This window comes from Pseudorca crassidens, chromosome 6 (genome assembly GCF_039906515.1).
Source record: "Pseudorca crassidens isolate mPseCra1 chromosome 6, mPseCra1.hap1, whole genome shotgun sequence".
NCBI classification, from domain to species: Eukaryota; Metazoa; Chordata; class Mammalia; order Artiodactyla; family Delphinidae; genus Pseudorca; species Pseudorca crassidens.
Window position 1 is genome coordinate 29,785,706 of NC_090301.1, and position 24,201 is coordinate 29,809,906.

Here is a 24,201-nt window from a genome sequence, read left to right on the forward strand (position 1 = left end):
CAGTTGGATTACAGCAAGTCAGTGAGATTACAGCAAGAAGCTCAGCTACTTCGTTTCCATCTTCATCACAAGAAATGAACTCATCTACATGAATCATTTGATGTAAAATAAAATAAACTCCTTTAAGTAAAACATTATCACAGGGTCAAAATGTCCCCCTTTGGAAAGGAAGGAATGAGCGTAATGTAGCTTTACTGTAACAGTAGGAAACCATTATTTTGTTGCTCAGAGTGGTATCTTTCAGCTAATGTTTTCTTTTAGGATGAAACGTAAGTCCAAAATGATATCTAAACTAATTACAAATAATATCATCAAACGAGCTCTCTGATTAGAGCCAGTGATCATTAAACTAGCTGCAAGCCCAAGAATTCCCTACTTTTCAACAAAGCGATATGCTAGTTATGTGAATTATTTCATAATACACCCTAATGAAAGGATTAATAAAGTGAGATACAACACAATTCCTGAGCTCTTACTAGGAGCCAGGCACTGTGCTAGGCACTTATATACATTATCTTGTTTAATTCTTACAACAGCCTTACAATGGTTTACTGATGGTGTTTCTCCCCAGATCACAAATGAAGAAACTGAAGTTGCTTGTAATCAAAAAATATGGTACATGTGACCACTGTCATTGATTTGCTAATGCAGGGGAGGAAAAAAATATCATTTCTTCCTCTTCTAAAGTCTCAGCTGGGGCACTTATAACAAAAGACAGGTTAACAGGGGGAAGGCATACACATTTTTAAATAAAAGTTTTACATGACATAGGAGCTTTCGTAAGAAAATGAAGACCCGAGGAAATAGTTTAACCTGAGTATTTTTTTTTTTTTTGCGGTTCGCGGCCCTCTCACTGCCGTGGTCTCTCCCGTCGCAGAGCACAGGCTCCGGACGCGCAGGCCCAGCGGCCATGGCCCACGGGCCCAGCCGCTCCGTGGCATGTGGGATCCCCCCGGACCGGGGCACGAACCCGCGTTCCCTGCATCGGCAGGCGGACTCAACCACTGTGCCACCAGGGAAACCCAAACCTGAGTATTTTTATGTGTACTAGGTTGCATGAAAAGTGGAGTCATTGAGAAATGTGATAGGACAAAAGGGGTATGTGCTAAGGGTGGTAAATTGGGGGAAACTTAGCAAGGCCTGTTCATTCAGATTCCTCTCAGCATCCCTCCTTCTTTGGAGATAAAGATGCTCCTTTCCTAAGGGTGTGGAGAGGGCACCTCTCACATGAGGATCTCACGTCCTGACTCAGGGGAAGGTCAGAAATCCTTCCTGTACCCGTTGTTTCTCATATTTCTTCAGTTTAAACTGTACCAGGGCTTCCCTGGTGGCACAGTGGTCAAGAATCCATCTGCCAATACAGGGGACACAGGTTCGAGCCCTGGTCCTGGAAGATCCCACATGCCTCGGTGCAGCTAAGCCCGTGCGCCACAATTACTGAGCCCATGAGCCACAACTACTGAAGCCCACACACCTAGAGCCCGTGCTCTGCAACAAGAGAAGTCACCACAATGAGAGGCCCGTGCACACAAAGAAGAGTAGCCCCTGCTCGCCGCAACTAGAGAAAAACCCGTGCACAGCAACGAAAACCCAGTGCAGCCAAAAATAAATAAAATAAAATAAATAATTAAAAAAAAAAAAACTATTCCATATGCCAAGGTGTCATATTTGGGGCTAGCATGTCTTGAACCTCATCAGTATCTATGTTGGACTGAGGGGAAAAATGTGAAGTAGTACCTACAAATAAGAAAATAGGAAATTGGGCTTCCCTGGTGGCACAGTGGTTGGGAGTCCGCCTGCTGATGCAGGGGGCACAGGTTCGTGCCCTGGTCTGGGGGGATCCCACATGCCCCGGAGCGGCTGGGCCCGTGGGCCATGGCCGCTGAGCCTATGCGTCCAGAGCCGAGGCCCGTGTACTGCAGAAAAAAAAAAAAAAAGAAAATAGGAAATAGAAGTACACTAGAAACAGAGGGAAAATAGGAAATAGGAGACTGGAAACTGAGAAGAAGGTTATAGTCATAAGAGATGACTGTGTCCGACACTGAGCTTCACTCCATTGCCTCATTTCCTCCTCACAGCTGCCCGATAAAGTAGATATTATTGTCCCTGTTATCATTTTTACAGATGGAAAAACTGATGGTTAGAGCTTTTGACTGACTTCCCAAGGCCACACAGGTAGGTGATAAGTGGCACTGCAGTTAGAAGCTGAGGCCTGTCTGACCCCAGGGCTCTCATTCTTAACCACCATAAAATACTACCCAGAAAGGATGGTAATTGTTTCTGGATTACGTCGAAGCACGTGGTCAGGAGGGACTGGTAGGGAAGAGGAAATTTTAACCAAGGGGACGGAAGAGAAAGAAGACAGACCGGGAGGACTGGAGAAGGGAATGTAGAAATAAAAGTCCACTCTGCATAAACACCCTGATGGGTTTAGTTATCCCAAGGGAGAGCTGAGGCAAGGGCAGGAGCCGATCAGATAGTACTGGGACTTCTCTTCATCCCTCTTCGGTGAGGCAGACAGTGTATCCATCCTCAGGCCGAGGAAGGCATTCTGTGTTCTCCAGCTGCAGCGCTGATCAGGCAAAGTGCCATATCTAACCAATTATTTTGGAGTTTGGTGTGGCTAGAACACTGGCTGGACTCCCTTCCTCTGAGTAGCAGCTGAAGGGATTAAGAGGCCTCAGTCTGACTGCAAAAAAAATAAAAGAGAGAGAGAGAGAAAAGGAAAGCTGCGCATATTTGAATGCTGTGCTAATATCCTGGCTGTGTCAAACAAGTGTATTAATCTTCCAGCAGTCATATCAAGGGCCTGGCTTTAACATATGGCCTTAAAGAGAGCAGATAGGAATGAAGGATGCAGGGAAAAGAGGCTGGGATCCCTAAAGAAAGAATTTGCCTCAGCAATACAAATGTTGGGGGGGGGATCAGAATTCTCTCTCCTTCAGCCCTTCCCTGCTTGCCTGGTATTGCACTTAAACCAAGCCCCCCAGCCCTACCCCACCCCTTTCCCCTAAATGAGTGCTTCCCCCTGTCCCGATGCTCAGTTCCATCATCATCCTAGGAGTGGAAGGTAAATTTAGGTTTTGGAAATTGAGTGGGCCAGAAAAAAACTTCATGTACACTTTTTAAAAAACCACCTCTCCCTACTCATTTGTCCTCCTAAGGTCAGACTAATACTTTTAGACTAAAGGCCTATTAAAAGACCATTTTTTAAAAAACAGGTAAATCATGACTCACAAATATAAAGTTAACCTGTTTCAAAGGTTTTATTTAACTCTATTAATGATAGAATCAGTTAAGATGTTACAATGGGGGGCTTCCCTGGTGGCGCAGTGGTTGAGAGGCCACCTGCCGATGCAGGGGACGCGGGTTCGTGCCCCGGTCCAGGAAGATCCCAGATGCCGCGGAGCGGCTGGGCCCGTGAGCCATGGCCGCTGAGCCTGCGCGTCCTGTGCTCCGCAACGGGAGGGGCCACAGCAGTGAGAGGCCCGCGTAACCGCAAAAAAAAAAAAAAAAGAAAGAAAGAAGATGTTACAATGGGTAAAAAGAATTCACAGTCTCACAAATGTGTAGACCATCAGGAATGCTGAGATGGATTTATAAACAGTTACAAAACTGGCAGAACTCGTCGGTATTTACAGGGCAATAACTGATTGCGTTCCATCAGACACAATTCATTTGTATTTCTCTGGAGGAGACTATTGCACGATTGCAAAATAGACGAAGACAATGACAAGCAGAGAGAACCTGAAATAAAACCCAGCCATAAACCGTATTTTTCAGGATGCCTAAATATCATAAGTCGTGTCTGACAGCGTACCTCTGTATTAAGACCACTGTACTGATTTTACTTCCTGTGTTCCACCTCAATGTGTCAAGACATGGAGGAGTGTGGTCCTTTTTAAGCAGTATGGTAAGACGTCACTGTGAAAACATTTCAGATAATTTGCTGATCTGTTCGTTTAAAAGATAATTTTAAATTATTCAATGCAAAATAGTTATAAATTTAAACACATTATTTTGAATAAAAGTTGCCTAGGGAGAAAACAGCTTTCTAGATTTGCAAATGAGAAGGTGGGCTCTGGATGGGAGGATAAAGATGAAAAATTGCAGGCTCTTGGTGATACTTTGCTCTACTTTCTCTGATTCTGAGCTGGAAGTAGAAACAGTAAGGGTAGTAAAGCAGAAGATAAAGGGTGCCCTGAAACAACAGCAGTGTGTGCCTCAGAGGGACACTTTAGCCCCAGTTAGCCACAAGCACCGTCAGCCCCAGTGGTTTGTCAGGTCATGATCACAGGAAGGCTCTTGCTTCATGGTTAACACTTCTGCCCAGGCCCATGTGGGGAAACATCCAAACAGGACAAAACTGCTGCCTCCAGCCGCTGTGCCCTATTTCCACATCGGTTTACTTTCCTCTTGGTTCCTGCTCCAGTCCTAATCTCTGCATTCTGATTCCTGGCTACTCTGTCTCCTGCAGCTTTATTCATTTCCAGTCTCACTGAGTGAGTACTGACAATTTGCTAATAAATGGGCTATATTCTCTGACGTGCGGCTTCATAGAGCCTCCTGACTTCAATCCCCCACATGTAGTGGAGCATTGGTTCTCCTGTTTCAAGTCAGCTCAATCCTGTGTGGTGGGTCCTCTCCTCCTAAGCCCTTAGCTACCATTGCACCTCTTTCCTCAAGGTCACCCTGCACCTGAGCACCCTAATGGGTTTGCATTCAAAAGACTCTCTGCTGCTTCCCCCAGGAACCCAGAAGCACTACTTCAAGCTACTTCCCGGCTCAGCTTCACCCTGATTAACTACTTGTTTGCTGAAATAATGACAAAATTCTGATTCTCCCAACTTGTAGTAAGAAAGAGAAAGTAACCAAAAACAGTAAAACCAAATTTAATTTTGACCATAATGATAGGAGTTGATTTGGTAGGTAAAAGGGTTGATTTGATAGGAGTTTGGTAGGTAAAATTATTCATCTATACCAAAATCATAGTTATTTTAGATCTTCCTCACTTGTTCCTTTAACAGGTATTTACAGAGCATATTCCACGTTCTAGCAATTTATCTAGCAACTAAGGACATAGTAGAGAATAAAAAAAGACAAAGTTTTGGTACTCAGAGTTTATACTGTATATCTAACAGGGTTTCTTAGAGTGAGGAGGTAAATAGTTAACGATTTACAGAGTTCTACTTTATAGAGGGGGAAATTTTAAGAGTCTAATTGGTATGCTAATCTGTGTTCTCTAAGTTAATCACAAATAGAGTGACCAAAAGCTCGTGGCAGCAACCTGAAATAAAGGCATAATCTTTTTTTTTTTATTTTTTTTTTTATTTTTGGCTGTGTTGGTTCTTCGTTGTTGCCCATGGGCTTTCTCTAGTTGCGGCGAGCAGGGGGCTACTCTTTGTTGAGGTGCACGGACTTCTCATGGTGGTGGCTTCTCTTGTTGCAGAGCACGGCTCTAGGCGCTTGGGCTTCAGTAGTTGCAGAGCGCAGGCTCAGTAGTTGTAGTTGTGATGCACAGGCTTAGTTGCTCCGCGGCATGTGGGATCTTCCCGGACAAGGGCTTGAACCCGTGTCCCCTGCATTGGCAGGCGGATTCTTAACCACACCACCAGGGAAGCCCTAAAGGCATAATCTTGCAAGCCTTAAAGAGGTAAGCCACAGCAAACATCCTGGCCTGTATTTTCTTTCCAAATTTCCATTATGAAAAATTTTTAACATTCAGAAAAGTTCAAAGAATAGGACAGAGAACAACTATATACTTATAACATAAATCAATTGTTAACATTTTGCTACAGCTGGTTGATCTGTTATTATTTATATTTATATATACATATATACGTACATATATTTAATTTTTTATTTGAAAATAATTTCAGGCCTACAGAAAAGTTGCAAGAAAAGTAAGAAGAATCCTCTCACACCCCCTTTACCTAGCTTCACCAACTTTTAAACTCTTGCCCCATTTGCTTTTTTTTTGGCCAACCTATGATTGAACCTGGGCCCTGGGCAGTGAGAGTGCAGAGTCCTAACCACTGGACCACCAGGGAATTCCCTGCCCCATTTTCTTTTACTATATTCTATGTATGTGTGTATGTACGTTTTCTGAACCGTTCAAGAGGAAGTTGCATACAATGTGCCCCCTTTCCCCTATATTTTTCAGTGTCTATTTCCTAAGAACAAGGACATTTTCCTACATAACCACTGTATATTTACCAATTACAGGAAATTTAAAATTGATGCTGTACTTTTTCTTAATTGAAGTATAGTTGATTTACAAGGTTGTGTTCATTTCTGCTGTAGAGCAAAGTGATTCAGTTATACATATATACACATTTTTTAAAAAATATTTATTTGGTTGTGCTGGGTCTTAGTTGAGGCAGGCAGGCTCCTTAGTTGCGGCATGTACGTGGGATCTAGTTCCCTGGCCAGGGATCAAACCCAGGCCCCCTGCATTGGGAGCATGGAGTCTTAACCACTGTGCCACCAGGGAAGTCCCTATACATTCTTTTTTTAAATATTCTTTTCCATTATAGTTTATCACAGGATATTGAATATAGTTCCCTGTGCTATACAGTAGGAACTTGCTGTTTAACCATTCTATATGTAATAGTTTTGATGCAATACTTTTTAAAATCTCATCTGTAATCCACATTCTAGTTTGTCAATTGATCCAGCAGTGTTCTTTTTGGTCTTTTATTTTCCTCTAGTACAGGATGCAGTCCAACATCACATATCTCATTTAGTTGTCATGCGTTTCTCTAGTCTCTTTTATTTTATTTTATAAATTTATTTATTTTACTTATTTATTTTTGGCTGCATTGGGTCTTCATTGCTGCGCGCGGGCTTTCTCTAGTTGGCGCGAGCGGGGGCTGCTTCTTCGATGTGGTGCACGGGCTTCTCATTGCGGTGGCTTCTCGTCGCAGAGCACGGGCTCTAGGCTCATGGGCTTCAGTAGTTGTGGTTCGAGGGCTCTAGAGCACAGGCCCAGTAGTTTTTGGTGCACGGACTTAGTTGCTCCGCAGCATGTGGGATGCTCCCGGACTAGGGATCGCACCCCTGTCCCCCCGACCGGGGACAGGCGGATTCCTAACCACTGCGCCACCAGGGAAGCCCTCTAGCCTCTTTTAATTCAGAACATTTCCACAGCTTTTCTTTGTTTTTGATGACACTGCTATTTTTTAAGAAAACAGAACTTTAAAAAAAAATGTTCATCATTTAGAGGTTGTCTGATATCCATCTTGTGTCGCAGATTCAGTTCTCCTAGAAGACGACTTTGAGACAGAATTTAAGGGTCAGATATTTACTAGGTTGTGCCCTTAGGATCGATACCTGCATGTGGAATGGGGCGGGGCATTGGGGGAACAACACAACCGGGCAGAGGGAGAAGTTGAGCTGTAAGGTAGGACTGACAGACAGAGCCGACTCCAAATGGACCTGTGAAGCTAAAATGGACCCATCAGGATTATCCCCCATTGGTCCAAAGTGACCAGGCCTTTCTACTTCCACCTCAATCATCGCTGACAGTTGGCTAACCTAGAAGGGCATGACCTTGGGCAAAGGGGCTCTGTGTAGTAGCAGCAGTCTCTGAAGGGCTATTAGTTGGATGTGGCCTCTTGACAGCTCTCCCAGGAGTTAGTTTGTCCTTGTAGGGGGATCTGGACAATGCATTTCCACTTACCACATTTCATGATTGAAATCAGATTTTACATTCCCAGCTGGACAACTACCATGTGTGTGTACATATATATATATATATATTTCTTTTCTTGTCTTTTGATTTACAATGTTGATTTACAATGCTGTGTTAATTTCTGCTGTACAGCAAAGTGACTCAATTATACATATATATACATTCTTTTTTTTACATTATTTTCCATTATGGTTTATCCCAGGACTATATATATATATATATCTTTCTGAATCTTTTGAAAGTTAAGTTGTAGACTTCAGCCCTAAAAACTTCAGCATGCACCTATAATAAAGAAGATTCTCCTACAAAACAATATCATTAACATACCTAAGAAAATGAAAGGATATCTTAATGATATTCAATTCATATTCAAATTCTCCCTATTATCCTCAAAATATGTTTTAGAGTGTTTTAAAATCAGTATCTACTCAATAGTCATGTTAAATTCCTTTTTTTTTTTTTTTTTTTTGGTCTTTTCTCTTTTAAACTGGAACAATCCCTCTGTTTTTCCATATCAAAGACTTTCTAAGGAGACTGGGTGTGATGTCTTGAAGAACCTTCCTATTTTTCAGAGTGTTTTTTGTTTGTTTTTTTTTTCAAATTTGAAAGACATAATGTCACAAGAACTGAGGAAAATACCATTTGCTTTTTCTTAGATGATTTTAAGTATTAATACAGATGAAAGAATTTTTAAAGATGTGGACTATCTTTGTTAGAATAATAATTAAAGGTCTGCTTTTATATCCATTATTAATTAAGGAGAGTCAAAGAGAAGTAAAGAGATACAACGTTTTGGGTTTTTTTTATAAAACGGTTTTTATACCGTTTTCATTACATTTTTTTTTTCGTTTTCATTACATTTTTATAAAATTGAGTTGTCATTATTTGTGCACGTATGTGTTTGTGTGTGAAAACAGCCAGATTCTACTTAACGTTCACATCTTCTCTAACAAAATAAAGCAAAATGAAAAGCCACTTAGTTGTTTTTGTAATGTGTTAGTGAGAACAGGAAATGAAAGAATCATATTATCTTATCCCATCATATTATGTTATATCATAATCATATTATATTGTTAGTCCTTTAAATGTAGCACTCTCATTATAAGCAGCTCTAATCCTCTTAATATATTATGACTCATTCATTATAACAAATTAAGAAAGACATGAGACACAAGAATCTTTTCAGATGATTTCCAAACAGGCTTCTTTACCTAATATCCTTCAATTGAGTTAGTTATGAGTTTTCTGATGGAAAATAAGCCTATTTCTGCTAGGTGTTTGTCAGAATACTTGCAAAATTTGTCAGTGGCCACCACCTTGACAACTGACAAGAATATCTTCCTGTCTCCTCCCTCCTTTCTCCTTTCTTCTTTTTTTTAATGGAAAGAATTTACTGTTAAAACTATATTATAGGCTCTTGGTCGCGTTGACTGGCTGTGTGTAACCGCGGGTCACGGGCGCTCGCCTCCCACCACAGCTCAGCCCAGCGCCGCTGAGGCCGTTGGCCCCGAGCCTCCGCCATGGACTTCGAGGACGATTACACACACTTTGCTTGCAGAAATACTTATCAGAGCTTTAATGGAATGGATCGTGATTATGGCCCCGGATCTTATGGAGGGATGGATCATGACTATGGCCGTGGATCCTGGGGGGGTCCAAGATCCATGGACTCCTACCTAAACCAGTCATATGGCATGGACAGTCACAGTGGTGGTGGGGGTAGCAGGTAAATTGCTTCATCACTTGGCCAAATAATTAGATGACTGTAAGATTCTGGATATTCTGATTTCCTATTCCGTAGGCATGTGACGCTACTTGAACTTTGCTATTTAGAATCACCTTAAATGTTGAAAGGTGTTAGTGGTTCTAAAAATTATCTCAGCATCACTGGCAGGCATTAGGAAAATCTCAGGAAAACCTTTATCATTTCATTATAATAGAGTAAGATTTTCTGTCTTTAGCGGTGAGCATTTTTTTTCCTTCTTTTACCTTTAACTGCTTATCAATCAGAATGTCCTGAACAAATGATATAAAAATGTTATTGGAAATATTATTTGTGAAGCTTTTTGTTATGAATCTCCAAAAATCCTTACTACTGTGGGGTACTTTATAAAGCAGCAAAGCAGTCTTTGACTAGAATGGGTTTAACTGAACCAGTCTAGCAACATTCAATTTCTAAGAAACATTTAAAATAGTTATTCTTTTAATTTTAAAGTAAGTTACAAGAGCATATTGTAATAATAAAAGTGTTCTTTAGGGCTTCCCTGGTGGTGCAGTGGTTGAGAGTCCGCCTGCCAATGCAGGGGACATGGGTTCGTGCCCCGGTCCAGGAAGATCCCACATGCCGCGGAGCGGCTAGGCACGTGAGCCATGGCCGCTGAGCCTGAGCGTCCGGAGCCTGTGCTCCACAACGGGAGAGGCCACAACAGTGAGAGGCCCGCATACCGCAAAAAAACAAACAAACCAAAAAAAAAAAAAAAAAAGTGTTCTTTAAATCATGTCTAGATTATTTATTGGCAGGTACTGCTTATACCAGAAACACTTGTGCTCTAGACTAGGAACATTATATTAAAGCCATGAGTATGATACCTTTGCTTATTTTAATGCAGTAGAATTTAGATTGTACTTATGTTTCACTGTCAATGCTGTGTAAAGCTTAAACCTAGTTGAACTCCTACAGGCTTTGGGTTGACCACATTTCAGGTCAAGGGGGGTCTACTGTTGGAGGCACAAAAATTCCTACTAGATATAAGTAAAACTAGTTAGGAAACATTTGAAAGTGTTGTCCTTCTTCATAAATTGAAGGATCTGGATTCCTTAAGGATGGACCGAATGATGCTTACTTTTCTTTTTTCTGCTTCAAGTGTGCCATTATGGTTTATAGTAGAGAAAAATCAAGAAGATAGATACAACAATTTTGTTTACGTGATAGATGTTTTGAAAAATGTAGTTGAAAAGAGGAATAATTTTTGTATGGTTACTAGGATTCAGAAGTAAATAGTACCTTCTATTTAGTGATCTGTAAATAATTGAAGTAATGTAACACATTTAAATGTTTTACCATATCTCTTCCTGCCCTATTACATTGTAAATGTAACGTGCGTAAACTGTGCAGATGTTATCATTTATCTCGTGTAATTGTGGGCCTTTATAAAACTATGTTGTAAGTTAAAAAAAAAAATCTATATTATAGGACTTATTTTTTACCCCACTAATATATATATATCCCATAAAAACTAAAGGAAGTGGGAAATCTTCAATATAAAAAGTATACAATTTTATGTGGGATAAATATAAATCCAAATGTTTAATGTTATGAATAGGATAAGATATAATAGAGAACAGGTCAATTTTGCCTATTTTGAGCCAATCCATTTTGGCTCAGCACTATTCCTTGAGTGTCCGTTATGTTTAAGTCCCTGTACTGGACGCTTTGATGAGTCACGAATTTAACTGATTAATTCATTTATTTATTCATTCACTTTTAGAGTCTCTAGGGCTAAATCAAGCTTAAGAAGGAGAAGGAAATGGTGGGAAAATATACATTTTTCCATAGGAATTTAACTATTAAGTAGTCTACATTCCTCCTAGATTTCATAAGCCTAATTTTTAAAAGAACACCATGCTATTTGGGCCAAGTGGTTTCCAGACACACAGAGTATGCCAGTTCAAACTCCCTATCGAGGTGACATCAGCAAAAATAGTGGAGTAAGGACCTCAGAAAATTCTCTCTTCCACAGAAGCAACAAGAAACTGGCTAATGGTCAGAATCAAATGTTGCAGAACTCTGGAAATTTCCCAAAGGCTTGCAACAATCCGGGGAGTGTTTAAAAAGAAGGAGGAGGAGGAGAAGGAGGGGAAAAAACTGTTCAATCTCAGTAAAAGCAATGAGCTCTGTGGCATTTTTCACTTGCCCTAGTCCCATCTCGGACTCTCCTGCTTTGTGATATCCTTGAAGACCAACAGCCTGCATTCATGGTGAAGACCAGCAGCCCGACAGCCACTGGAAGGAACAGAAAGGGGCTGGAGCTCCTTCAAAGCTTCATCCCCAGAGACTTACTATATGACCTGTTTGTTCCCTGGAAAATCCCACTTGCAAGACTGACTTAACTCAGAGCTCATTAAGTGTGAAAAACTTTTTCCCCATAAACATTTGTCGAAAACAATTACAGGCAATTACTTAACCTTGCAGCTGTCTGAGGTGATGGATACCAGTTGGGGGAAAACATTAGACTAACAAAAAATTAAAAACAGAATGAGACATACAGAGGGGCTTTGGGAAGCTTCTGAATCAAGAAGGCCACATGCATGTATAGGGTGGTGCACATGCCCAGGGCTCTGTGCATTGACAAGAAAGACCCGAAAAGGCCCTAAGCTCTCACCTCTGGATGACCTTGAGATTCTGTGCAAGGAAAGTGGAAGCTAAGGCAGAGTTGAAAATGCACCCCCAATATGCACACAAAGCCTCTCACCAAAAACTGGGTTGCTTATTGGTTCTAGGCATTTAAGGAAATTTCCAGGTCCTACCTTATACCTTCTGAGCTTTGCATGGAGGTAAGAACAAAGGAAAGATCACATGGGTGATAAGACAGCCAAAAACTATGATGTCTCTCTAGATTCCTGTTCCCATTTCAGTTCAGGCCACTAAGGATTTTCCTTACTTTATTGCTAGCTCAGCCATACATTTAAAAAGATGATTTTTACATTTAGTACAGTGGCTTTTAGAGATTTTGTAGTGAAAAGATTTAAAAGAATATCTATAATACCATATTGCCAGAAACACAACTCCACCTAGCTTTTGAGATATTATTGTTGTCCTTAGGAAGGTTCTACCTACACTGTCATTTCTTATCTGACTATAGTAAGGAGGAAAAACTTGTTGACTGCAGTGATACATTGTTGGGGAATCCTGCTTGTGTTTTTCTACTGTTCAACCTCAGAGCCAGGATTGAACCAGCTGCCGGTTTTCTCTTCTTATCCTTGAGGAGCCCCAGAAACTCAGCACTTTCCTCTCTCTCAGTAGCTGACTCTACCTACTTCTCTTGTCACAAATCTCTCCAACTTCCATATTCTTTGCTCCGCAAAAATTTATATTTGTCTTAAGGACTTTACTATTACTCACTAGAGGAGAATAATTAGATAGCAAAAACATGATCAATATGAGAAATTTACAGGCATTTCATAATTTTACAAATCATGGTTCTCATTTCCTTTTAGGATGATTTTTGTCTTCCAATTTTATTCTCTTAAAGAGTTGTTCTATAGTTAGATGAAGACCACAGGAACCCTTCCTCCTAAACCACAGATGTAAGGGTTTGTGGATGCTCTCAAGACAATGGGGGACCCTCTCCTCTCCAGAGAATATCTGGCACCTCTGAGAACCACCAGATTGAGTGGTACCCAAATCAGTCATCCTCTGTCCTGATTAGGACTATTGTGGACATTATTTTATAATCCTTTATTACTGAATGATCAGAACATCTGAATATAAACTAGATTCTGATTGTGGATACACTTTTTCTTTTGTCTTTATTTTTAAAATTTTTTTAAAGATCCTTGGCTTTTACTTCCTTTCTTTTTTGTTTATTTATTTAGGTTGCGCCATGCCGTAGTTGTAGCACGTGAGATCTTCCTTGCGGATGCAGACTCTTAGTTGTGGCATGCATGTGAGATCTAGTTCCCTGACCAGGGATTGAACCCAGGGCCTCTCCGTGGGGAGCACGGAGTCTTACCCACTGGCCCACCAGGGAAGTCCCTGTGCATCCACTTTTAACCACCTGGTTAACACAAGGCTTTATCCCCTTCTGAAACTCTGAGTTGATATATGTTAGATCTTCTTACTCTTTGCTCCTCATTTTTTAGCCTTCCTTTCATACCTTTCATATCATTGTCTCTCTGTGTTACATTTTGGATAACTTCTTCAGATATGTCTTCTAGTTTACATTCTCCCTTCAACTGGGTCTAAGCTACATCTTATGCATCCATTAAATTAAATTTCAAGATTAACTTTGTAATTTCTAGAAGTTCTATTTGATTCTTTTTTGGCCGTGCCATGTGGTATGTGGGATCTTAGTTCGCCAGCCAGGGATTGAACCCGTGCCCCCTCCACTGGGAGGGCAGAGTCTTAACCACTGGACCACCAGGGAAGTCCCTCTGTTTGATTCTTCATAAAACTTTCTTTGCCCAAAGTCGATATTCTGCCTAAAATTCTAGTGGTTATTGGTGCTTCTGTCTTTCTATTCAGGTCTTTTAAAGTGTTCTGCTAAATTTCTGTTTTCTTGTGTATAAAATGAAAGGACTAGAGTAGATTATCTCTACTATCTCATCTTACTTTAAGGACTATGATTCTGTGGTTTTTAGCCACCTGACTCCTTCCTCCTTCAAAGAGATTAAAGAATTGAAACTGGTGTGTGAAGGAAGAACTCCCATTCCCCAAGCAATAATGGCAAGTTGAAAAAGAATAAAAGTAATAGAAATGACAACCAGATCTTCGGGGGTGAATATGGGACATAAGAAAATTGTTTCCCTTCACTGTACGTCACATATGAAAGAACTTTTATAGTGGTTTCTCTCCATGCCACCCCATCCCTCTTAGCGCAAAATAAAATAAAATAAAATAAAATGAAGCTACACTTAGCAGAGGCAGCACTGCATATATGCATTGACTGATAGAAGACCATGGCTAAGCCACAGAATCAGAGCCATACATCCTGACCCATGGCCAGGAGAGCCATCAAACTGCATCAAGTGTAACATTAGAGTAAACAAAACATAGAGTTTCAGGGTTGGCAGAACTTTAGACATTAAGTCCAGTCACATGCGATGCCAGAAAAACCTTCAATTTATGGTTGTCTCATTAAACATCTCTAAGTATGAGAAATGGGCCATTATCTGACAAAGCTTTGTGCTAGGCTGAAAGCTCCATGGCTTCAGTTCATCGCTATTCGCTTCTGTTTCACTGGGGCCTAGAACACATAGGAGATGCTCAGGAAATACGTATTAAATGAAGAAATGCCAATTTTTAACAACTATACTCTCTAGAAAGTTTTGCTTCATACTGAGCTAAAATTTCTCTTTCCCTCATATTCTTAGCTTTACTCTCTGGCCAGATAAAACAATTCCCTTCTCTGCATGAAAAACGTTATCCTGCTCTTTCTTTTCCAGGATAAATAGCTTCCACCAGTTCATTCAGCACTCCTCCCATGATGTCATTTTAAGCTTTCTCTTCAACCTGTTCCCTCTCTTCTGGACATGCTCCAGTTTATCCTTGTTCTTCATAAATTTAATTCCAAGGAAAGAACACAGCACCCCCGGGTGCATTCTGACCAGCTCAGGCAGAGTTGGACAAATACTCCCCCAATTCTATGAAAACAGCCAAGGGCAAATTCACTCCCCCTCTTTTTATTTTAGGCTGCCACATCCCTTTCTTGACTTACTTGAGCTCATGGTCAAGGAGAAAGCTTGCGCTGAGCAGAAATTTAGCATGCCCAAAGGTCAGAAGAGGTCACCAAAGGGCACCAAGCTCAGTACCTGGGTGAACGGTGCCCATCCCATGGAAATGCAGGTGAAAGTGGTTGATTGGGATACCTTCTGGGTACATCACATCGACTCCCTTCTCATGGTTGTTGAAAAGGCACGGAATAAGCCATGAGTTCATATTATCTATCTCTTCAATGCAGGCTTACCAAATCCATTTTAGGGTAATAATTCAGGGCCTGTAACTGCTGCCTCAGCACATTACAGCTGGGAGAACCTGTTTGAGAAGATGATTTGCTTTGCACTGTAACTGGCATAAAGTTCAACGCAGGTGTTGCATAACAAGCTAGTTCCGAAGTGAAAGACAGGTAAATTCTAAAGAACATTCTGGACACTGCCTTTCAGTCAATTTTCCAGGTCGGTATGGTGGAATTAGACTTTTTGGGTTTTTTTGTTTGTTTGTGTGTTTGTTTGTTTGTTTTGCGGTACATGGGCCTCGCACTGTTGTGGCCTCTCCCGTTGCGGAGCACAGGCTCCGGACGCGCAGGCTCAGCGGCCCTGGCTCACGGGCCCAGCCGCTCCGCGGCATGTGGGATCTTCCCAGACCGGGTCACGAACCCGTGTCCCCTGCATTGGCAGGCGGACGCTCAACCACTGCACCACCAGGGAATCCCGGAATTAGACTTTTTTAGAAGTAACAGAATGACCATTCTGAATATCTCTTTCCGGAACCTTCAAAACTTTATCTTGAATGCAAGCAAAACTAAAGTGTTTTTGACTCAAGATATCTATGGTTACTATTAACATGACTATTCTTAAGTGGCTTTAAAGTTGAGCTTAGAATTGCCAAGATTTTTCTTTTAATAACTAGTCACATGAGTTATTAAACATAGTTTCAGGGAATCAGACTTTAGGCTTGAAGTGGTTTGTCTGACTTTGTCTTATTAGAGAAAATCTGTGATGGACAGAAAAGATAGAGGAAAGTGTTCTAAAAGTAGAATTTTTAAAAAGAAATTTTATTGTATCAAGTGATTTGCTACTCAGTTTCTTCCAAGCTCCTTGTCAGGAAATCAACTGCTTGCATTATGTTTCAGTGATGATACATTGTGTTACTTGTATAGGTGCCAGGACATTTTCTGACTGCTTTCTTAGGCTTGAGTGCTTGGAGAAATACTTGGCTTTTGAATTATCCAAAGTACAGACCGTCCCCGACTTATGATGATTCAACTTATTTTTTGACTTTATGATTGTGCAAAAGCAAAGCACATTCAGTAGAAACTGTACTTGGAATTTTGGATTTTGACCTTTTCCCAGCTAGCAATATGCAGTATATGATATAGCGATACACTCTCTCCTGATGCTGGGGAGCAGCGGCAGACACAGCTCCCAGGCAGCCATGTGATCACGAGGGCAAACAACCAGTCCACTTACAACCATTCAACTGTAGCCCCCTGCAGTGGAAGCGGGGGCTTTTGCTTCCACTGACGTCAATGGGCTCAGGTGTCATGGCAGGGCTGGAACTAGGGTGAGGTAATTAAGGCAAAATTTAACAGGCACCAAAAATCTCAGTAAACAAATTGTATGTAAAAGATCCATGCTGAACAAACTATCAAAATTTTAAGTGAAGTCAGGATCTGGCTCTGTACTTGCATGACCCAACCTCACTTGCCTCACCCTAATCTTGACCCTATGTCATGCAATCTGAATTTGTGGGTGGACCAATGGGGAAAACCAACAAGAAACTATTCTGGAACCGGGACACCAGGGATAATTGTTAAGGAATCCTGGAATGGATAGAGTAAGATGTCCAGATGTTCAGAGATGGGTCACGAGTATCCACAGTAGTGTACTGAGATAAAATAGCTCTCGTTTGTTTTAATAAGAAACATATCTAAGGTAAGAGGAAAATCTCGAGATGTGACGATGGGTCATGCTAACCTCTAGGGGGCACTGCTCCCATGAAGAACCTGGTTCCTGTTGAGGGCTCTGCTAGGTGAGGACAAAATGGAGTCCTCAGAGCCTCACAGTGGGATTTGGTTGGAGGGCTTTGATCAGAAATAGAAACTGGGGGGGCTTCCCTAGTGGCGCAGTGGTTAAGAATCCGCCTGCCAATGCAGGGACACGGGTTCGAGCTCTGGTCTGGGAAGATCCCACATGCCGCGGAGCAACTAAGTCCGTGCACTGCAACTACTGAGCCTGTGCTCTAGAGCCTGCGAGCCACAACTACTGAAGCCCACATGCCACAACTACTGAAGCCCGCGTGCCTAGAGCCCGTGCTCCGCAGCAAGAGAAGCCACTGCAATGAGAAGCCCGTGCACCACAACGAAGAGTAGCCCCTGCTCGCTGCAACTAGAGAAAGCCCGCGCGCAGCAACGAAGACCCAATGCAGCCACAAATAAAAAAATAAAGAAAGAATAAATTAATTAAAAAAAAAAAAGAACTAGAAACTGGATTAAATTTTTCTTCCTCTTTCTGATTTTCTTCTCTCTCACCTATGTCCTGTGCCTGAAGTATTAAGCCAAGATGTGGATATGCACCATTTGAAAGTGCCCTTGCCCATTGTAGGACAAGAAGAAATCACAGTGGGGTCCCGGCAGAAAGAAGAGGCTCTTGGGCAAATGCAGTCCATATATGGCCCAGGTCACCATAAGAGACCACGAGGGGACTTGAGACTTAACCTGCTATGGAGCAGTAAAGAATATGTGTTTGCCTAATGTCCTCAGAATCCAGCTGCCGTGGCTGGATAGGAGTCCAGCCATGGTCTGGTAATTTGGTTCCTGGTCTGGTAATTTGGTTCTTCACTTTTCCACATTTGCAGTAACTTTAACAGCAGAGTTAGAACCAGGCCCAGGAATAGAATAGATTCTGGGTAAATATGGGCCTCTGGCACAGCACTACTGTGTAGCCACAACACAAGCTCAAAGATAAAAACCGTTCTCACAAGCTGGGTCCACTGGGCCTTGGGGGCGGGGGGGCCTGGTGAGGAGTGGTGAGAAAGGGTCTAATTAAAAAACAAAGAGGATTTCTTTATCTTATATCATTCTGAGCTTCCTCCTACGTAGTCTTCCTCATTTGCAGGGGAGAGTGGTTTATTTTTGTTTTGCTTTTTTATTCAGCCACAGGTATAGTTCTAGAAAAGGAAAGTAGAATTATTCTCTAAATTCAGTGTCATTCTCAAAAACTATTTCCTTAAACACTCTTGAGGAAGGATTCTTGTACCTTGGGTGCCCAGAGGGTAAGAACTTGGGCACTTACACATTTCGAATAAGAACCTAACCATGGCAACTTGCCAACTGAATGGTTTTTGCAGTTTCCTCACCTTCAGTTTCCTAAGCAGTAAATAGAGAATAAGGGCTCAAAAGTAATGTCTATTATCATAGACTCTTGTCCTTAATGGATGATGTTAAAGACCCCCTGAGTGCAGATGTCAGTGCCATCTACAGTGTCCCCACCAGCAGCCATTCAAGTGCAATGTATACATATCTCTTTGGTTTGTTGGTTGGTTTTCTCTTTTTTTTTTTGGCCTCGTCTCACAGCGTGCGGGATCTTAATTCCCTGATCAGAGATCAAACCCAGGCCCCCTGCAGTGGAAGCATGGAGCCCTAACCACTGGGCATCCAGGGCATTCCAGTTGGTAGGTTTTGAACAGCTGTAAGTTCTTGGTTCCACTAAGCCAAACGTTTTTTTAAATATTTATTTTATTTATTTCTTTTCTTTTTTTTTTGGCTGCATTGGGTCTTAGGTGTAGCACTTGGGATCTTCGTTGAGGCAATGCGGATCTTTTGCTTCAGCGCAGGCTCTTTTGTGGCACGCAGGCTTCTCTCTAGTTGTGGCATGAGGGTTTTCGCTCTCTAGTTGTGGTGCGCAGGCTCCAGGGTGCATGGGCTCCGTAGTTGTGGCGCACGGGCTCCAGAGTGCATGGGTTCTGTAGTTTGTGGCACTCAGGCTTTCTCGTTGAGGCGCGCGAGCTCAGTAGTTGTGGCGCGTGGGCTTAGTTGCCCCGCGGCACGTGGGATCTTAGTTCCCTGACCAGGGATCGAACCTGTGTCCCCTGCGTTGGAAGGCGGATTCTTTACCACTGGACCACCAGGGAAATCCCATCCACTAAGTCAAACTTTTCCTAGCTATTATGCCAACTAATTTTTTGCCCTAGCTCCAACTTTGGAATCAACATAAATATCTTACTATTTATGACCTTAAGACAGCATAAATGTCTTACTTTTTCCTCATCTTCAAGTATCTGAAAACAGCTCTCAGACTCCTTTATTTTCTAATTAATTAGTTTATTTATTTATTTTTATTTTATATTGGAACATAGTTGATTAACAGTGTTGTGTTTCAGGTGTACAGTAAAGTGATTCAATTATACATATACATGTATCTATTCTTTTTCAAATTCTTTTCCCATTTAGGTTATTGCAGAATATTGAGCAGTATTCCCTGTGCTATACAGTAGGTCCTTGCTGGTTGTCCATTTTAAATATAGCAGTGTGTACATGTCAATCCCAAACTCCCAATCTATCCCTCCTCCCCTACCCTTCCCCCTCCATAACCATAATTTCATCCTCTAAGTCTGTGAGTCTGTTTCTGTTTTGTAAATAAGTTCATTTTATCATTTTTTTTAAAGATTCAGCATATAAGTGATATCATATGATATTTGTCTTTCTCTGTCTGATGTACTTCACTTAGTACGATAATCTCCAGGTCCATCCATGTTGCTGCAAATGGCATTATCTCATTCTTTTTAATGGCTGAGTAGTATTCCATTGCATATATGTACCACTTCTTTTTTTTAATCCATTCATGTGTCAATGGACATTTAAGTTGCTTCCATATCTTGGCTACTATAAACAGCGCTGCAATCTCAGACTCCTTTAGTCTTCCTTTCTCACTGATTCCTTCAACCATTCCAACAGATATAATTCAGTCTCTGGAGTCCTTTCTTCTGCACTGCTTTTTCCAGTGGTCTCCTCAACATCTGTTTTTGCAGACCTCTACAAACTACACCTAATATAGACTGACCATGATAAAGTAGAATGGTGAGCCTGCTAGCTTTACTTTCACTACTGTCAAATAATTAAAAGTGTTCATGAAGGATGTCTCTAAACCATCGCAATAATGATTGTGGAACTCAACTGTTTGTTTACTGTCAATGGGCAAATCTTTCAAATGGTGCTTTATTTTATCTTCCACTACTACATTTGATCCTATACTCCCTCCTATATCTCCTTCTAAGTGAAAAAAAGGCAGAAATATTTTCAGGCGTAATCTTGTATGAATGGGAGGAAGTTCTAGAATTGTTGTCCCTCCCACCTCCCCCCACTTTTCTGCTTCTGTCTTGAAAAACATTACCGTTGCTACCAAAACAAGTTTCCCTTCCACCTGCTTTACCAAGTTCACTAACTACCTCTCTGGATGATGAATAGTTTTGTGAAGTGTCTGCAACTTCAATACATTTTGCAAATTACTTGAGTGTTGTTCCTTCTTTTTTTTTAGAAAGGAAATATCTTGATACAAATTGAATAAGCATATAATAGCTGCTAATTCAGTTTCTATCCTCAACTGGGAATTCTTCCTAGATTTCTGTCAACTTTATTGACAATACATGATTAAGGCCAAAACATTTTTAGTGCCAAGTAATGATGAAACAGAAAACAGAGGTATATTACGGTAGCAGCACAAACTTCCACTCGGTGTCCCTGAGTTTTCTGAAGCATATCTTTGCAGAGATTTCAGGTCATGGTTAACGATTTTAGACGCAGACCAACATAGTCATGTACAACCTTTTTTTACTGTCTAAACCATGGTATCAATTTTTGAGCAGTTTAATAATCTGGTAGGTATTCTGTTGTGGCTGCTGCTTCCAAGATCAGTTCTTCAGTAGACATAACATTGCCCAGAAGACCCTAAAAAGGATTAAAGCTCTAATTTTGACTGCTTATGTGGATGAAAATATCCACGACATAAATTGAACAATTCAGATCTCCAGTAGCTATCTAGTCATATGCCCTACAAAAATAGAGTTACAGAAGTCCTATGGTATCAAGGTTTCCAAATTAAGTGCCTACTTCTTCTTGCCAAAAAAATTATTTGCATACATAGAAATCACTTTTTAAGGAAATTTAGGGATTTCTGCCCTGACCAAGGCTTTGAAACATTACATTGCTAATGGTGGTGATTCTTTCCCAGACTCTAGATAAAATTTGGAGAAAAGTGAGGTAAAGACCTAGACCTTTAACAAAAGATGAAAATAGCTTTTTTAAAAAGGAAGAGAAATATAATGCTTTACAGTGTCTATTTTCTCACCCCTCTTGGTCAGATTTGGGGATAATAGTGGCCTTTGGGGGCTCGACATAGGGGTGCCCCAACTGCCTTCAGAAGGCAGGCATCTAACAAGGTGTGATCTCAATACAGATCAATATTTTTCAAAATATAAAACACGCAAAACAAGTTTTAAAATCTGTACTTAAATCTTCTCATTTTTCTCCTGAAGTGATACAAAGAAATCCCGTTACCTTTCTACTTTCCCTCTACCCCCCTCCATTGTGTACTGCTTTTAGTCTTCAACTGGTAGTAATCAATAGCTATAATTATTGAGCATGCTCTCTGTGCCGGGCACTGACCTAGTCACTTTCTGAGGATTTCCTTTTGTGATCATCATTAGCAACCCTATGAGTTAGAACTATTACTACTCTCATTTTACAAATGAGGAAACTGAGGCTTCAAGGTAGTAGGTGATTTGTCTAAGATTCCACAGCCAGGAAGAAATAGACTGGGATTTGAAAGCAGGCATTCTGATTCCAGAGGCGATAGACCACGTTATGGCCTGATATTTAAATTTTACCCATGTGTTCATTATCTTAAAGTCTTGCAAAGAAATTAAGCCTGAAAGTTTCTCCCTGACCCAAGGTTAATCATTCACTCTGTTTTCCTCCCCACAATCAACAGAGCCATACAGATTGTACAAATCAGGACACAAACTTCTGGGTGGAGCATTAAATCAACTGTTATGTAAGTAGGCGTTGACCTTTCAAATATGTGCTGCGTTCTCTTAAACTGTCCTAGTGAAGCCTGGGGGTAGGATATGCAAATCAGCCTGCAAGTGCCTTTTATGAAAAGACCTTGATCTCAACAGAGTGAAAATAGGTATCATTTCATGTGCACTTGATTAAATTGTATTTTTTTCATAAAGAAAAAATTTTCTCTTCCCCCACCCCATTGCCTTTAAAATGGAATAAAATATTTGTATGCCTGAAATTAGCTATAGTTTTTCTATCCAGGGTTGATTTTCAATGACAACTCAATAAAAAAGTTATGGTGAAGGTTATCCTAGCTTAGCTAAGCTTCCTGAAAGCTTCTATTAATTTCCTAAATGAATGTCTTTCAAATAAGTCTCCCTCATCTCCATTCTAACTCTCACTGCCTAAGGCCCTTCCATCTTTGACTTCAATTGCGGCAATATCTCCCAAACTGCTACCAGATGATCTTTACAAAAACAAAAATTCAGCAATGCCACTCCCTGCTACAAACATTTTTATTTGCTCCCAGCTGACAATGCAATAAAATCCAAATGCCTAAGTATGACCTTCAAAGGCCTTCATTACCAAAACACTCCCTTTTTTTGTTGTGTCTTTTCCAGCCAAACCAAAACACTTACATTTATCCTAATAAGCCAAAGAATATTGTCATTTGTCTTAAAGTATGGCATTAAGCAATAAATGACATGGGAGCTACAGATAGGCAAGACGCTTCTCTTATTCAAGGTGAGGCTGTGCCAGGCCTTGGGGTGGAAAGGTGCAATCCAACAGTTACCTTTCTACCACCTCCCAACCCCAGGAACCATCAATATCACACTCAACCTTCAATTTCCATTTAAAACTCCCTTGTTTCTCTTGGGTGAATAAACAGGGAATCTTTATAAAATACTACTGTGCCCCAACACCTTCCAAGCAGAGATCGTTTTTCCAAAGGGTAGCAAAATATTCTGCTGGTGCCAAACATCTTGAGCACAAACTGGGGTGTGGTATACAGTTTATATTTGATAGTTAGTGGAAAATATTGAGCAATGACCTCAAATAACTCCCCCCACCCTCACACACACACACGCGCGCACACACACACACACACACACACACACACACACATGCTTTTCAACAAAATCTCTCTTCCCTAAGTAGATGGCTCTTGAAAAGTAAAGTTTGCTGACGATGTATGTTTGCCGGTTAATGGATCTGTGGTTTTCACCAAAGAGTTTCTCTCTCATGTCCATTGATTCTTTCTACTCATTCCTGTCATTCAATCAGAAGCAGAGTACAGGTTCCCTCAAGCGCCCCTGTTCTTTTCACGGGAGATGCATTTTACAGGAGATACATTCTTTTCTTTTTTTTTTTTTTTTTTTTTTTTTTTTGCGGTATGCGGGCCTCTCACTGTTGTGGCCTCTCCCGTTGCGGAGCACAGGCTCCGGACGCGCAGGCTCAGCGGCCACGGCTCACGGGCCCAGCTGCTCCGCGGCATGTGGGATCTTCCCGGACCGGGGCACGAACCTGCGTCCCCTGCATCGGCAGGCGGACTCTCAACCACTGCGCCACCAGGGAAGCCCAGAAGATACATTCTTGAGTTCTTTTTTATCAGGGTGTATGGGGAACTCTACAAAGGCAATCCACGTAGACAACTGTCAGCAACACCAAATCCTTCTCTCTGATCAAAGCAGATAAGAGCCTAAATTTTCTTAAGGTTCTGTTAGGTATACATTTCTGCAATGGTCGATGAAAACCCATCTAACTCAACGATATGGAACTAAATTGAACCCCTCTGCATTCACCAAATGTTCTGCCAGAAAGAATCTGTGTTTTGTCAAGGTGGATAAACAAAATGTTTCCCTCTACAGCCAAGCCTCATTTAAAACCACACTTAAAAGTTTAATTATACACATTTCTACCAGACGTCCTTTCCCCCAATCATCTGGATTTTATAGACTATTTATCACTATTCTTTCTGCCAGAACTCTTTGTAGTGAAATCTATTTACTCAGA

At 41.1% G+C, this 24,201-nt stretch overlaps 2 protein-coding genes across 4 annotated transcripts in view; both read left to right on the top strand.

The window, feature by feature from the left end:
* The window catches only part of CMKLR2 (chemerin chemokine-like receptor 2), an 86,539-nt gene that overhangs the window by 47,013 nt on the left and 15,325 nt on the right, over window positions 1-24,201 (top strand). For all 3 annotated transcript variants that reach the window (XM_067740879.1, XM_067740878.1, XM_067740880.1), the window contains one exon: window positions 22,118-22,180. The gene's annotated coding sequence lies outside the window, so the exon portion shown is untranslated. The remainder of the gene's footprint in view (window positions 1-22,117; window positions 22,181-24,201) is intronic.
* On the top strand, window positions 9,089-9,833 carry LOC137225795 (DBIRD complex subunit ZNF326-like). The gene has a single exon (XM_067739858.1). The coding sequence runs from the start codon at window positions 9,214-9,216 to the stop codon at window positions 9,421-9,423; it is 210 nt and encodes a 69-aa protein (XP_067595959.1). The 5' UTR covers window positions 9,089-9,213; the 3' UTR covers window positions 9,424-9,833.